This window comes from Acanthaster planci, linkage group LG02 (genome assembly GCF_054643075.1).
Source record: "Acanthaster planci isolate LZ-2023a linkage group LG02, COTS_SCS, whole genome shotgun sequence".
NCBI lineage: Eukaryota > Metazoa > Echinodermata > Asteroidea > Valvatida > Acanthasteridae > Acanthaster > Acanthaster planci.
Window position 1 is genome coordinate 631946 of NC_141778.1, and position 13780 is coordinate 645725.

Consider the following 13780-nt stretch of genomic DNA (forward strand, 5'->3'; position numbering starts at 1 on the left):
CCGTAACAACAATGCCAGTTCCTTAGACGACCGGTGACACGTGACTTTTGACCGCTGATATGACATTGACTGTCTTGGTCAAGAAATTGACAACAAATTCTACTTTTTAAATACCATTGTGAAAATTATTGTTGAAAATTGAACACTTGTACATTTTGCTGGTGATTTTTAAATTGCTGGTATTTACTTAATCAACTGAAAATTTCGTTCATTGTACAGTACTAGCCTAAATGCTAGCCACAAAAGTGGAACCTGGAGGTACTGTCATACAAGTATAAATGTAACTAAAGTTGTGCTCGTAATCAAACTTCACTGAAACTATAATAAACGCCCATCGTGGGCTGTATGTAAAAGTGGCATCTTTATTGAGCTCTCGTTGATATGCATGTAATTGTTGATGTTTACTACTAGATGCACGGTATTTGCTTTGAGGCATAGTGCGTCACAAAAAATTTCGTCAGCAGCGAGTGTGAGGAAAGAAGACCAGCGCCATAGCCCCGCCCCCAGTCCAGCGTACGACCAGGCTAAATCACCAGCTCATTTGGCCGAACTGTTCCCTTGATAAACAAGAACAAATCATGCACTTCTCAATCCCTGACACTCAAGATATTAACGAGGGGAATAGTAATTATACCGTGAGTTCTCGTTTTAATCATATTTTCTTCAAATATGTTAAATTTTATCAGCCTATAGCTATATTGCATCATCTGATCATGCAAAGATGTCTGCATGTCGTGTTGCATATTTTAAAGGCCCATCATGCCTATAAAAAATAAAGCATTTTAGGGCCTATGATTGGACATCCTTAAACAAGTGGATTATTTTCTCAAAACTACATTTTGTTATTTCTAACAGTAAATGTCACAGTGTAGCATTATGTATCATAGTTTTGATTCATTTTCTTAGTACACATACCCACAATTTATTTATTTTTTTAATTTCATTTCTCGGGAAACACTGGTAAACAAAACAGACAGTAAGACGTAAATGCACATGATGGAACAAAGGACAAAACACAACCAGCCCCCGATAGATTGCCCCAAAGAAAAAGATTGCTGTCAAGGGGCTCTCCAGACTGATTGGCTTACAAACTTACATAAACAGTTAAATTTAAATATATTGATATAAAACCATATTAACGAAAATTACATACATGTATATACATACATGTCTAATTAATGTTCAGATTTACTATGGCTAGAAAAATTTATGTACGTGTAGTTACTATTAAAGTATGAGTTTCAGATTAAGGATAATGGAGTGACCATGTACTCAACCTGTAGTTTGAGGACTGTCAAGAATACTGGTACAATTTTGCAGTGCATATTTTCGCAGGATAACAAACTTAATCACATATGGAACAGTCAAAGTGCAGGCCTAACCACGAGGCCTTCTCCATCATTTATGATTTTAAAAGCATGCCATTCCTGGATATATCGGCAACCCATACTGTCAACTCTTTTATTCTTTCTTCCTTGCTCTATATCTATGTTCAGAGTTACAATCTTCATGTGAATGGTGTTTTCCACTGCTCACTGCGTTTCTCCCAGCTTCATGACTTTCAGGAGCAAGTCAAAAAGGAATTCGGTACATCCTTCTTAGGAACCCACAAGTTCCCTCCAAAGAAGCTGCTACCACTAACGCCGTCACAAGTGGAAGAAAGAAGACAAAAACTGGAGAAATACATTCAACTCGGTATGATCCGACGATTTCAACCTTGGGCCAGATCTTTCTTTATCGATTGACTCAGTCCTATTCATTGCTAAACAGAATCTTATACTGATCAAAAATCAGCTGAAAATGGTCACATCATGTAATTGTTGCTATCTGTTCCCCTCTGCCCCCCAACAAACCTTGTCTGGGGTCAACTATCTTCATGAAACTGACCTTTAGACTGAAGGAAGTGTGCCAGGAAGGTACAGTGTAGCTCCAACCTGTAGAAAAAACTTATTTGGACTTTGAATATCAGTAGTTGGCCAAGTATGTTTTCTGGATTTTTTTTTTAGTCAGTCAAGATCAGAAGATTGCCAATAGTGACCTCTTCAATGGCTTCCTGCTTAGTGCCCAAAAAGAAACTCGGCGTGAGACCCCCATGGAAGCCAAACTTGATGTGTACCTGATGAACGGACACAAGATTACTGTCAACATTATGTCAACAGACCAGACTGATGATGTGTTAGAGGTAGGATCCATTCTCAAGTTAGTCTGTCAAGCCTAAGTCCCTGCCTGGATGTAAGTGGAAGTGTCTCAAGCCAATTTATTCACTGTGTCTGGGACATCTGATTGTGCGCCTAACATATCAAGCCCCTACCAAATTGACTAAAGTCCGAGTCTGAACATCTGTCTGATTATACTGTTTGTGTGTCTGTCTGTTGCTTTGTAGGTTGTTGCATCTGAGATTGGTTTAAAGTCAGACTTTGTTTACTACTTCGCTTTGTTCCTTGTCATGAAAGACGAAGATGATGAACGAGGAACAAGTAAGTTGGGACTTGTTCGAAACATTTCTCCTAACTGGAATTTGTGTTTAATCTGTACACATTCTTTTCACTGACTGATAAAAAATCCATGTGAATCGATTCTTGCACTTTTGCTCATTTTTGTGCAGTTGTTCGTCGTGTACAAGATTTTGAATCACCTTTTATCTCTCTGAAGTCTGCTGTTGGCAAGAACAAGATTGTCCTCCGCAAGAAGTGAGTGAGACCAGAACCTTAAGCTGATAATAACTTCACAGCATATCCACACTGCTCCAACTCCAGTGGCAGACCTGTAACAGACAAAAAGAGATTCACACTTGGAGCACTCCACAAAAAATGAGCAACATGAAATGTCAAGTTTGATTTCTTTGTATTACATTGTTGTAAACTGTTAATACCTTATTATATTCTGTAGTTACTGGGATGCCACATATGACGATGATTTAATACAGGACAGTGTAGGCCTTCAGCTTTTATATGTACAGGTGAGCCTACTTGAGTTACATACACCTGTAGGTTATAAATACCAAATTAAGGTGTTAGTGTTGAACAGTTTTGCAGATGATGAGACACCCACCTTGATTTCTCTTGCAAAGATTGTCATGTCTGCAACTAGCTTTCAGAGCTGTGCCCCTTAAATTTGCAACTGGCAAGGACCTTGAACCAGCTCTGGACACAAGATAGTCATTTATAAGATTCTACCTGTCTATACTCCACGTGAAAATTGTGATGTCACAGTTTGTTAATTCAAAAGTTGATTAAGTTGATTAACTATTTTTACTTAGGTGCTTAGTGATATTGAGAGAGGATGGGTGCAAGCCAGCATGGATCAGATCAAGAGATTGGAAACACTCAAAGCTAAGGGTTCACGCAAGGAGGTAGAATGTAATAACTATTCGGGAATACAGTAAATGAATAAATGAGTCCACGTTTTGAGTCATGTTAGTCCAGGTCTGAGTTTTAGAGATACCAGATTAATCAGTAGTTCTATAAATATCCAGGCATGTGAAATGTCTGTGTTTCTTTGGGTTCTGCGCTTTTAAGTTCCCCACCCCACTTTCTGGATAAAACTACTAAAAAACCCAAGACTTGAGACTTGAGTTTAGTTTTGTCCTTGAGTGGGTTGGAACCCCTTCACAAAAGTTGGCCCGTGACTGGGTCTATTATGTGAAGCTGCTGTCATCCTCATTCACTTTGATTCATAGAGCTTGAGTTGGTTTATTTTTTAATGGAAGAATACAATAGTTAAGTTCAGTAAAGCTCATTGTAAATATGTTGAAATTCTTAGATTTGAAGTTGTCAAGATGGAGTCCCTGATGAAAAGTTCTGAAGACTGTGTTTCTTGGGTTGATTTCTCAATTTCCATATGGTATTGTTTATCAGTATTTGCAGTTTGCCAGGACACTGAAGGACTATGGTTTCATCCAATTCAAGCCTTGTGTGGTTGATTACCCAGCACCCAACACACCAGCTGTTATCAGTGCTGGAAACCGAGAGTTGGTCTTCAGACTTCGATTAGAGGACGGGGCAATTAAAGAAGGCACCTTCAAGATAACACGTATGAGATGTTGGAGAATTACCTCAGTAAGTTTATGCTAAATTTCTCTGTCAGCCTTACTCTCACTTGAACTCGCTCTTGCCCTATGCCTAATCCTTACAGGTTAATTATTGGCAAGGGATGGGGTTCACCTATCGGCAAAGCCTAGAGGGTGAGACGTGGGAGATGTGGGGACAGCACAACACAGATGGGTTACTGGAGGATGGCCACATTGTTTGTGAGAAACTAATATACAGTGGAACGCTGCTCTAACAAATACGACGGAGTCCACGCTAAATGTTCAGTACAGCAGTTGTTCGGTATAGCGAAATTAATTGCCGAACGTTTTGTTGCCAGGTTGAATAGTGCCCTCGCTTGTCTAACTGAAATGCACCCTTTTGTGATACTATGATTTCGCTGTTTTCATGATGTTTTGCCGTTGCATTTATGTTTGAGGTTTCAGAAATGTATCTGGTAATTATTTTTCTTGTTTATTAAATCTTGAGTTTCAAAATTGATATTTAGTTTATCCTAAAAGTTGTGAAGCTACTGCTCAGGATCGATCTCTGATGCATGCTGTGGAAAATCTCAGTTGATTTGCAACTGCATAATGTTCGGTAGGTTTTGTGCACAAAATATTGGGAGCCAAGGACGATGTTCGGTACAGCCGAATGTTCGGTCAAGCAATTTTCGGTATAACGACGTTCCACTGTGTATACAGTGCTGTCTTTGACGATTAGAGTTAAGAGTCCTTTGCACATATGAAGCATAATGATACTAAAAACTCCACACCAGTCATTAAGAGAGCAATGTGATGAGTAGTTATGGAATCGCTCTTCAGCGTCTCTTGGATGGTGTTCACTTCCTCAGGTCAACCAAGGGGATGATGCCAAGGTTGACCCAACCCACCTGGAGCTAGCCTTTGAATACCTCATTGGCAGAAACAAACTGCAGTGGATCACAATGACGAGTGACCAGGCTATCCTGATCAGCCTCTGCCTGCAAGACATGGTGGATGAACTACTACTGAAGAAGAGAGGGGGTCGTATTAAGAAGGTGAGTGTCTACCACCCTCAGCTTGGCAACATCTTGGATCTAGCCCACCCTGCATTTTATAGGACTCATACCTGTTTATTGCCTTTGGGACGTTGGACATATGTATGTCACAGTTTATCGTTTCCTGAAATGTGTTTGTTAAATATTAAACAAAATCTGCCCAATGTAAACTCAGAGAAGTGAAAGGTTACTGTCCTTAAAAGTTGCATTGGTTGCCTCAAAACCTCAGAGTGGTTAATTCTCACAGTCCTAGAGTCTCTAAAATCCACTTAGAGACTTTGAAGGATTTTCTGTGATTGAGGAAGGCAGAGCCCAGCTAGTATTTCTTTATGTAAGGCTTGATGCCTCTTGAAAGTTGAAGAGAAGTGTCCCATTAGTTTACTGTGTAGTTTAGGACAGTGCAGGATTTAGGAAAGTTTTGAGCCATTGATGATCATACACGTTTGGACATGCTGTGGTTCTGATTCTAGCCACAAGACAGAGTGAAAGGACCAGAGAGGCAGTTTAAGGCCAAAGATGGTGGAGTCATTGTGGCCTCTTCAAGCTCTACCCCAGGGCAGTCTGATCCCACCACACCACCACAGGTAGAACGCATTCTTGGAAAACATGCAGCAATATAATGCAATGATACGTTGTTACTCAAGTTTTTATTTGTCGTACATTTGATTTAGGGCTTTGATTCTCATATCTGTTCATTTCTTTGCATTTGTCAACACTTTTTGTTACTCCATCATAACAACATACTTCTTCCACGACATACCTCACTCATAAATATATAAATCAATAGAGGAATTCATCCAGACGGCAGGCAAACCAACACATAGGTCTCTTCCACGAAATTTTAATTTCTCCATACAAGGTCTAACCTTTCCAAATCGATCAAAATCCTGGGCTTTGGAGGATTTTAAAGGATTGTGGAAGGTAGATCCCAGCTGCAAATAATTCACATGAGTCATCTTGGTGCTCCTTGGAAATCCAATGAATGCGCCATCGGTTACCTGCACAGTGGAAGATTTTGGAGGATTCAGGAATATCACACAGACTTTGCAGTTGGTGAGACAAGGACGTGCATAGATATTACTCCTCACTCAGTTATTACTCCCATTATTATTACTTATTATTTATTGCTGGTAATGAGACCAAGGATTCCTCAAAAGCGCCCTAGGTTCTGTCGCTCGCGAGCCTGAAGAAACGTGTAGAGAGGAGACTAAGAAGCAGTTGCAGTTTGAGAGGTGGGAGGAAAACCCCAGAGGAATGTGCTGGGTAAAACCCATGGAATCAGGTAGGGACTGAAAACCCAATCCACATGTGGACTGAGCCTACAATCGAACCCGCACTGCGAGGAAAGAACTACAAAATCAACCCAACTCCCCATGGTTCACAATCTAATTAAAGTAGCAAGAAATCCTCTCACACATAGCACCTTCATCTCCTTCATTATATTCTTTTCAATCCACTTCATTCTTCATCAGACTCCCACAGACACAAGTCCATCTAAGACATCCAAGACTAAGGGATCCGTCAAGAAAATCTCAGTAAGTATGACTATGATGGCTGGATGCCGTTGATTTGGAGCTAGCAAAACAGTGACACAATCAGGTTTCTGGCCAGCATGCAGATTGTGTTCCTGTTTTTTATAACCTTTCTTGTGTTTGCACCAAACTTTGCCAAACAGTTTTGATCATGTTGAGGTGCAGATCTCAAGTCAATAAATTGCAGTAATTTTTTCAGATTATTTAGTTTCTATACCTAAAACGTTTCATAACGGGACTCAGAACTCAAACCCGAGCACTACATGAGTAGCATTCTCTTATCACCTGTGCTTTACTCAGAAGGTATTATACTCCAACTTGACTCACACCTTACATCCATAGTGGTCATCATTGCTTGATAATCAGAAACACGAGTTGTTGATTGTAGTACTACATGATGATTTGATACCTTTATTGTCCATACGGAAATTTGTCTTACACTGGATTTTGAACACAAAATATTATACAATATTTCCCCACAACAAGATACTTCATATCAACCCTGTCGCAGAATTCGCAAAAACACATTATAAACTGTATGATTCAAATTTACTGGGTTTTACAAATAGAACAATTAATTTTCACATAAAAGTCATAACTGTACTGAATTAATTTACCCTTTTGCTGATACAAAGTTGTGTTTTGGCCTTATCCTGTTAGGTTGTCCTTATTCCTTGTTGAAGCACACGTTTTTTACCATAGCACAGAGGACAAGGTGTTATGTTTCCTATTGTTCCAATAACACTCTTCCATGGCCAAAGCATGGACAGAACTCAAGAAAGGTTTGACAACCAAGGACATGTCTGTCCTTTGTAGTAAAGAACGTACCCTCATGGCATCTACATGGTGTGTTCATTGGCTGATATTGATGTATTTGTTGTAGGACAAGTTACAGTCAGTCGTCGTATCACCGAAGCAGAGTACACCAAAATCAGTGGTCGAGAATGACATCTTTGATGCAGGAATTGGCGAAGATGACTTGTAGAAGTCTACTCAAGAGTTGTAGCAACAGATGCTGTGAAAGGCTTGCGATCAGGGCACAAGATGGCTCACTTGTGTATTTTTGCATGTAAGATTTTATGTTTTCAGTGTGTCCAGATTTCAAACACTCATTGCTTACTGTATAATTCTACTTGTACATGCATGTATATGGCTCTATGAGTCTACAGAAAGTGTTCTCTACTTAAGTGATGTAAGCAAGCATTATTATTGCATGTTGGATACAGCTTGCCATCAAGGGGAAAGAAATATAAAAGACTTGAAGTTCTTTCTTTGTTTTCATGTGTTCAGAAGTGGCAAGTGGTAAAGGCATCCTGTGGCTTCTACAAAATGTTGGTGTATTTTTGTATTTTATTGTAAATTACCTTGAGAACATTTGTGTTACATGCAACCGAATGTTCTGTTCAGAAACTTGATTTCCACCATATTGTTCAAGTACGCCTAGCATTAATACAGGCATTATGTTCTTGACAGAGTAATAACTGATTTTTCCTGCCACATCAGCTCACAGATTTTAAGTACTAAAAAGTAATGTTTGGAAATCTTTAGATTTATCTGCAGTAAAGCACAACTGTTTTCATTTTATGCCTATCACTTGTATAAACTAGGGACTGAAATAAGACTTTGTCCAAAAGCGGCCATAGCCACTAGCTTGTGACTAGTTATTTGTCCCCTCAAATCATGGTCAAAAGATAAGTCTTCCAGTCATTGCCGATGTCTTGCTGCATGCTTCAACAAATCATCAAAAGTCACAATTTGCATGACTGTTTTGTATCGTTTTTAGTGATTTCATCCAGGTATCTGCTGTCATGCTAAATGCCACCAGAGTTCTGTTGGATTTGGTGAAATTCATATGTAAATGTTGAATATAATAGTAATTACTGGAGGAATCCAAACTATAATGTAGGGATGAAAGCAAGGTTTTTGAGAACCAGAATTTTGACATTTTAGATATCTGAAACTTTGTACATGAAGCAGAAAATGGACTCGGACACCTTGTAAAAGGCTGTCTAAAAGAAGGCCAGAAGCTGAAGAGAAATGATCAGGGATTTTAAAACTGGAGTTTTTAAGTGGCCATAAGTTAAGGTATATAGATTAGAGAAGCAGAAGAGAAAAGAGGCCAAATGCAGCCCATGTTGAAGTTTTGAAGGCATGACCAAAACATTAGTTTTGTGCCCAACAGAGGATGTCCACCGAAAATCATGTACAAAATACCTTGATACATATTCGAAAAAGTATCATAAGCACTATTTTTCAAGGAAAGGGCGAGTTTCCATTTCAAGAAATTGACCGTTTGGCTTCCATATATTTATTTTTTGTATTCGCATATACCTTTAAGGCAATAAGGAGATGTTTCAATAGAACTCTCTTCCAAATTATTTCTCATTGGAATTTGTCATCTCAGCACAGGATATAAACTGCTCAATACTGAGAAGTTGTATTGGCAAGTGATTTTTATAATTAAAGCCAAGCACTAAAACAATCACCAAATATCTGGCTAGTATTTTTATTCATATATTGCACATAGAATTGCTCATATTGTAAAGTGTATCATTCCTGTTTTGTTCAGAGTGATTCTGCATTTATTTGTATCAGTAACTGGCAAAGCAAAAGTCACTGCAAAAATAATACATCACTAAATTACATAAATGGATTTGGAGGACATCAAAGTCCCTATGGCTAAATTTGCAATTGTATACAAGGTTAGGCAAAACCAAACAACTTTTAAGTGGAACAATAAATGAAGTCACGTGTAAAGGTTTATGTGTTCCAACCCATTTGGTCACATCACAAAATATCCCAAACTTCCACAATAAGCAAAACACCTGAAATTCATGATGAGATCAGTGCTGTTGATAACAGTTTGATTCACAGATATTACTATTTAGAATAAATATTACATTTTTTATAATTTGAAGAATTCAATAAATGAACTTGTTCTTAAATCAGATTGAATAATCAATGTAAAATGCTTATTTTATTAAGTAGGTTTACTATAGTTAAAAGTTGCATCATTGTAATTTTTAATATTGAAATTTTTCTGCAGCATATTTTGATGAAATGCAGTTATAAATAAAAGTCAACAAGCTTCCAGCTGACTTTTCAGTGTTTCATTTTAATCCTTAAACATGTGGCATATGTTGTACAACTCTTGTTTAAACTGATGCAGAAATCAACAATTTGAGGCACTTTGAAAGCATTCTCTTGTCTTCAAATTTTTCAGGTCTGTATCCAATGGACTTCACCCAAATTATTCTCTTTACCAAGTCAAACAGCGCCCTCTGTTATTTTTGCACAAGGTCAATACAGACACACAGAAACTGCATTACCCACATTCTTCATAAGACCTTGGATGCTTGCTGAACTAGGAAGCCATACTTCGTGATACTGCGGTGGATACCAATGTATCCAGCTGCCCTGGATGTCACAGGTAGGATCATATCTTGACAAAAACCATCTCTTGTGATCGGTCCATTCGGGTTGTGAGGGGTATATCTGTATCCAATCGCATTCAAGAAGCTAACTACAAAGTCAAAGCAATTGTGACAGTCCTCATGGTATCTGCAGGGAAGAGAGACATAAAATATCAAAGGGTGAAAGAGAATAGGAGTAGAAATGGGGCACCTGTTCCATACAGGTAATGAACAGACAACTCAAAGTAGCATCCACAAAGGAGACAACTTCATATTTCCCTCAAGTATCAAACTTCAACCAAGGGTATGCATGTATTGCTTACAAGCAGAAGAACAAGGCTTGGAAGTTGACTTAATTTTTAAGTTAAGTTTTAATAAAGCAGATCTTGTCCTTTGGTGATAACTACCCATATATCTTGGTCAGCAGCTGGCATTTAGTAGAGGACAACCAAGTGATATCTTGACACAAAGTGGCACGCCTTTGTTTGGAGGGGGATGGGAAACTTACTTGTCTTTCTTCCACTGAAGCTCTGTGGCTGTGTCTGCTAGTCTCTGATCCCAGCCGCTCTTCAAGTCTTCATCAGACTCCTCTAACAGAGGTACAGCTAAACACTGACACCAACGGTGGTATTCCTGCTGAACACCAGTCTCATCATAACTGTACACAGTTCCTGAAGTTGAAAAAGGGGCAAAATATCATACAATTAAATAAACATCAATAATTCCACAAGAAGATTCCAGACCACGTACATGTGCTTACCTTTTGAGGTAGTGATGCCTGCATGTAAATTATCATCCCGTTCATAGGATCTGTGAATAATGAGGGAATTCAGATTTTTAAACAGAGGGATGGATATCAAAAGAAGTTGGTATTAACTTAGATGATACTACTAAATATGTATATTTCCCCTTAACTTTTTTTGTACAATAAATGTTGAAATCTTTATCCATACTAACTGTAGAAAATCTCCAACTGTTGGCTTAATGACCACAGAGAATGGTACTCCACAGGCAGACACAAACGGTGATGGATATTGAGCCACAGGGGACTTCACGCTGGAAGCATCAACATCCTGACCACACAGGGGGCAGTCTGCCGGCAAATCAAAGACCAGTAGTTTGGTTGTTGGATGACACAGATGTGCAAAAGACTTAATTCTGTGTGATCTTGTCGCCATCAGCTGAAATGACAATTTTGGAGTGCACATGGTAGTCATGTCACCACTCACTAGACCAATTAATGCTCAATTTTTTCAAACCGTTGAACATGACAGTCTTCATTTTTACAATTTAAACTGAAAATCACCTAGGCCTAGCTTTATTCAGGTCATTATCAGGTGCAAAATGCCAAAGAAAAGTCTTTTTCAAACACAGAATTGAGATCTCACTTTTGGAAAGTAACATACTGAGGACCTTGTCTCTGAAATTTTGGGGGAATATTGTCTGGAAAGAGTTCCATATATGGACAACACTACTTTTCCCTTAAAATGTAACAACAGCTGTCAGAAAGTGATAACATGTCTCAAATAGTGAAGTTTAGCAAGGAAAATTTCAAACCATTTACTTAGAAAACACTTTGGTTTTTTTCAGATAAGTCCTACATGTTTGTGCACGGGCATGACGGGACATCAAGTGTTGTCCGAATACAGAACTCTTTCCTTTGTCAAAAGGTGAGCGAAATTGGCCTGATTTGTTTTTGCCTTTCGTGCACGAATTTGCCTGCACTCTAATCTAAGCAGCCTAAAGTTCTACTCAGAGCACTGATATGATATTATATTCTCGTCGATATAAAGTTCTACTCTGGCATGTCTGGTGCTACCCTGAATACGTACGAGAGCTGAAATACATTTGTAAAGTTTTGGATCAGCAATTGTGACAAGCTCTGTGAAAAATTGTATTAATAAGTCCTGCAATGCCAAAACACGTAATTGCCTGTTCTTTTTGGAGAGAGCAAAATTTCTTCGAAAATGTGATTTTGTGTTCTGTCATGTCTATAATATTTTTATTTTCAGAATTTGTGACTACAAACATGGATACTGATAAATAAAGATGAAGAATGGATCATTCAGTGGGAAATCCTACCTAGCATTATGTTTCCAAGCACTACACTTTATGAGCATTTTCTCGAAAAGTGCTCTTATCCGAAAATGTGGATATACAAATGATTATACATGTACATGTATTTCCAGAACGCAGCGCACTGAATACAACGATCATTCGATACAGAATCCAGCCATATCAAAAACTCATAACCTGAGTCTGCATGGCGACTTGAAGGATATAACCCATTTTTCTAGAGTCGATCACAATTATAACCAACGTGTTTAGCCGAAGAGAATTTTCACATACATGTACATGTAGCGGCCAGTGTTATATGAGGTAGGCTTGTCAGCAAGAACTGCGCCGGTTATCATACTGTCAAGACTGTTGGAACTTGGTTTGTTCAGCGCGCGATCATCGGATCGGAGTGCTAATATAATCTACGTGTCACGCATCGCTCTAACTAACTGCACGTTGTTGATGTGGGGCGCCCTCGTGCAATTTCACTACATAGTGGCCAAAGCTTCAAGCTAGCTAGCCTTCGTGAAACGGAACACCCCGTAAGTTAAATCTATTACTGAAGTCAAGGAAATATCCAGCATTTGCACTTGTACTGTAGGTACCGTATGTTGACAAAACATCGAATGTCGGTGTTGTGTTATGTAAGGAGACTACATCCAATGTTGCTGAAGTACAAGTGTCGTATGAAATTTAAGTGCTCTAATTTCTAAAATTGTACAGCGATCTATTTTTAATATTCCTCACGCATGGCTTTTTAGCTGTTTCGGCGAAACAGCTCTTGGTTGCGTTGGAATTTCAGACAAATTAGAGGAAATTTTCCCTTATAAATAGTTTCAATAAATCGATTTGATCATTTTTCCAAAATGATAAAGATGAAAATGAAAATTCCAAAACAGCTCCGTGGTTGTCCACAACCACGTCCCTCTCGTTTTGTTTGTTTTAATTTTGTCCATTGGAGCTTGCACAATACAGCTACAAGTGAGGCCAAATTTCCAAACACTCCCAGTTTTATTTCATTTTCAATGCTTCAGTAAGCTGAATGTGGGAACGGGAACCTGCAAGTTTGACGACACCATGATGTTGAAGCCCAGATTGCAAACCAAATTTACTTGAAATTCATTTGTTTCATTCATTCATTGTTTTGAGTTTTAAAACAGTTACAGAATAACAGCACCAAGCTAAAGTGTTTGAAACAATCAGACGCCTCACAGTATTTCCTCAACACTTAGGAAGAGATGACCCCATCTGCATAGCACGACACCTTAATCAAGTGCACTAAGCACGAGGTCACGAGACCAGACTGCACACGCGTAGAGAGAGCTTGAGAGACTGCGTATGACGTCACGTTAGAGGGCATTTCTTTCAGTCTTCCTCTAGTTTGTTAGGCTCGAGTAAACTTTTTGTGCATTCATTGTCATTAAATCTAAGAAACAAAACGTCCTGGGAGGGCGCTTCCCGCAGGCCTCTATTTGCTTTTTCATTCATACATACAAAGCACATACTTCCTGAAAACCCGTGATCAACGTTTCAGTAGTAAATCCATAGTAACGTGCAGAGGGATCCGGGTGCCAGGCTTCAGACAGGGATTTCATTTTTTTTTCCAATGGCCGCGAGACATAGCAGGCATCTGTATCACATGTAAATTCTATGCAAGATGAAAAAAGCTGTGCATGTTTGTCGAAAGCAACTTCAAGACAGTATACCTTC

At 38.8% G+C, this 13780-nt stretch overlaps 2 protein-coding genes and 1 long non-coding RNA gene across 8 annotated transcripts; 2 read left to right on the plus strand and 1 right to left on the minus strand.

Annotated features, from left to right (window-relative positions):
• Positions 1-74: 74 nt before the first annotated feature.
• Positions 75-9697, plus strand: snx17 (sorting nexin 17). Of its 2 annotated transcripts, XM_022250073.2 has the most exons (12): positions 79-635; positions 1497-1695; positions 2007-2182; positions 2384-2477; positions 2606-2690; positions 2890-2959; positions 3260-3352; positions 3858-4058; positions 4882-5067; positions 5538-5651; positions 6540-6602; positions 7483-9697. In XM_022250073.2, the coding sequence occupies exons 1-12, from the start codon at positions 579-581 to the stop codon at positions 7582-7584; spliced, it is 1440 nt and encodes a 479-aa protein (XP_022105765.2). In that variant the 5' UTR covers positions 79-578; the 3' UTR covers positions 7585-9697. The 2 variants fall into 2 exon arrangements, with proteins under 2 accessions (XP_086989865.1, XP_022105765.2); XM_087133739.1 differs by lacking the exon at positions 6540-6602 and having other exon boundaries at positions 75-635.
• On the minus strand, positions 9150-12499 carry mkrn2os (MKRN2 opposite strand). Of its 5 annotated transcripts, none has more exons than XM_022250078.2 (5): positions 12362-12499; positions 10970-11193; positions 10773-10822; positions 10521-10683; positions 9150-10160 (listed from the first exon to the last, which is right to left on the minus strand). In XM_022250078.2, exons 2-5 carry the CDS (start codon positions 11188-11190, stop codon positions 9938-9940), a joined length of 657 nt encoding a protein of 218 aa, XP_022105770.1. In that variant the 5' UTR covers positions 11191-11193; positions 12362-12499; the 3' UTR covers positions 9150-9937. The 5 variants fall into 5 exon arrangements, with proteins under 5 accessions (XP_022105770.1, XP_086989868.1, XP_022105771.1 ...); XM_087133742.1 differs by lacking the exon at positions 12362-12499 and adding an exon at positions 12095-12345 and having other exon boundaries at positions 10970-11105; XM_022250079.2 differs by lacking the exon at positions 12362-12499 and adding an exon at positions 12095-12345.
• Positions 9898-12080, plus strand: LOC110987387 (uncharacterized). Its single transcript, XR_002599264.2, has 3 exons — positions 9898-10029; positions 10440-10611; positions 10975-12080. It is a non-coding gene; the product is annotated as an uncharacterized LOC110987387 (long non-coding RNA).
• Positions 12500-13780: the final 1281 nt, after the last annotated feature.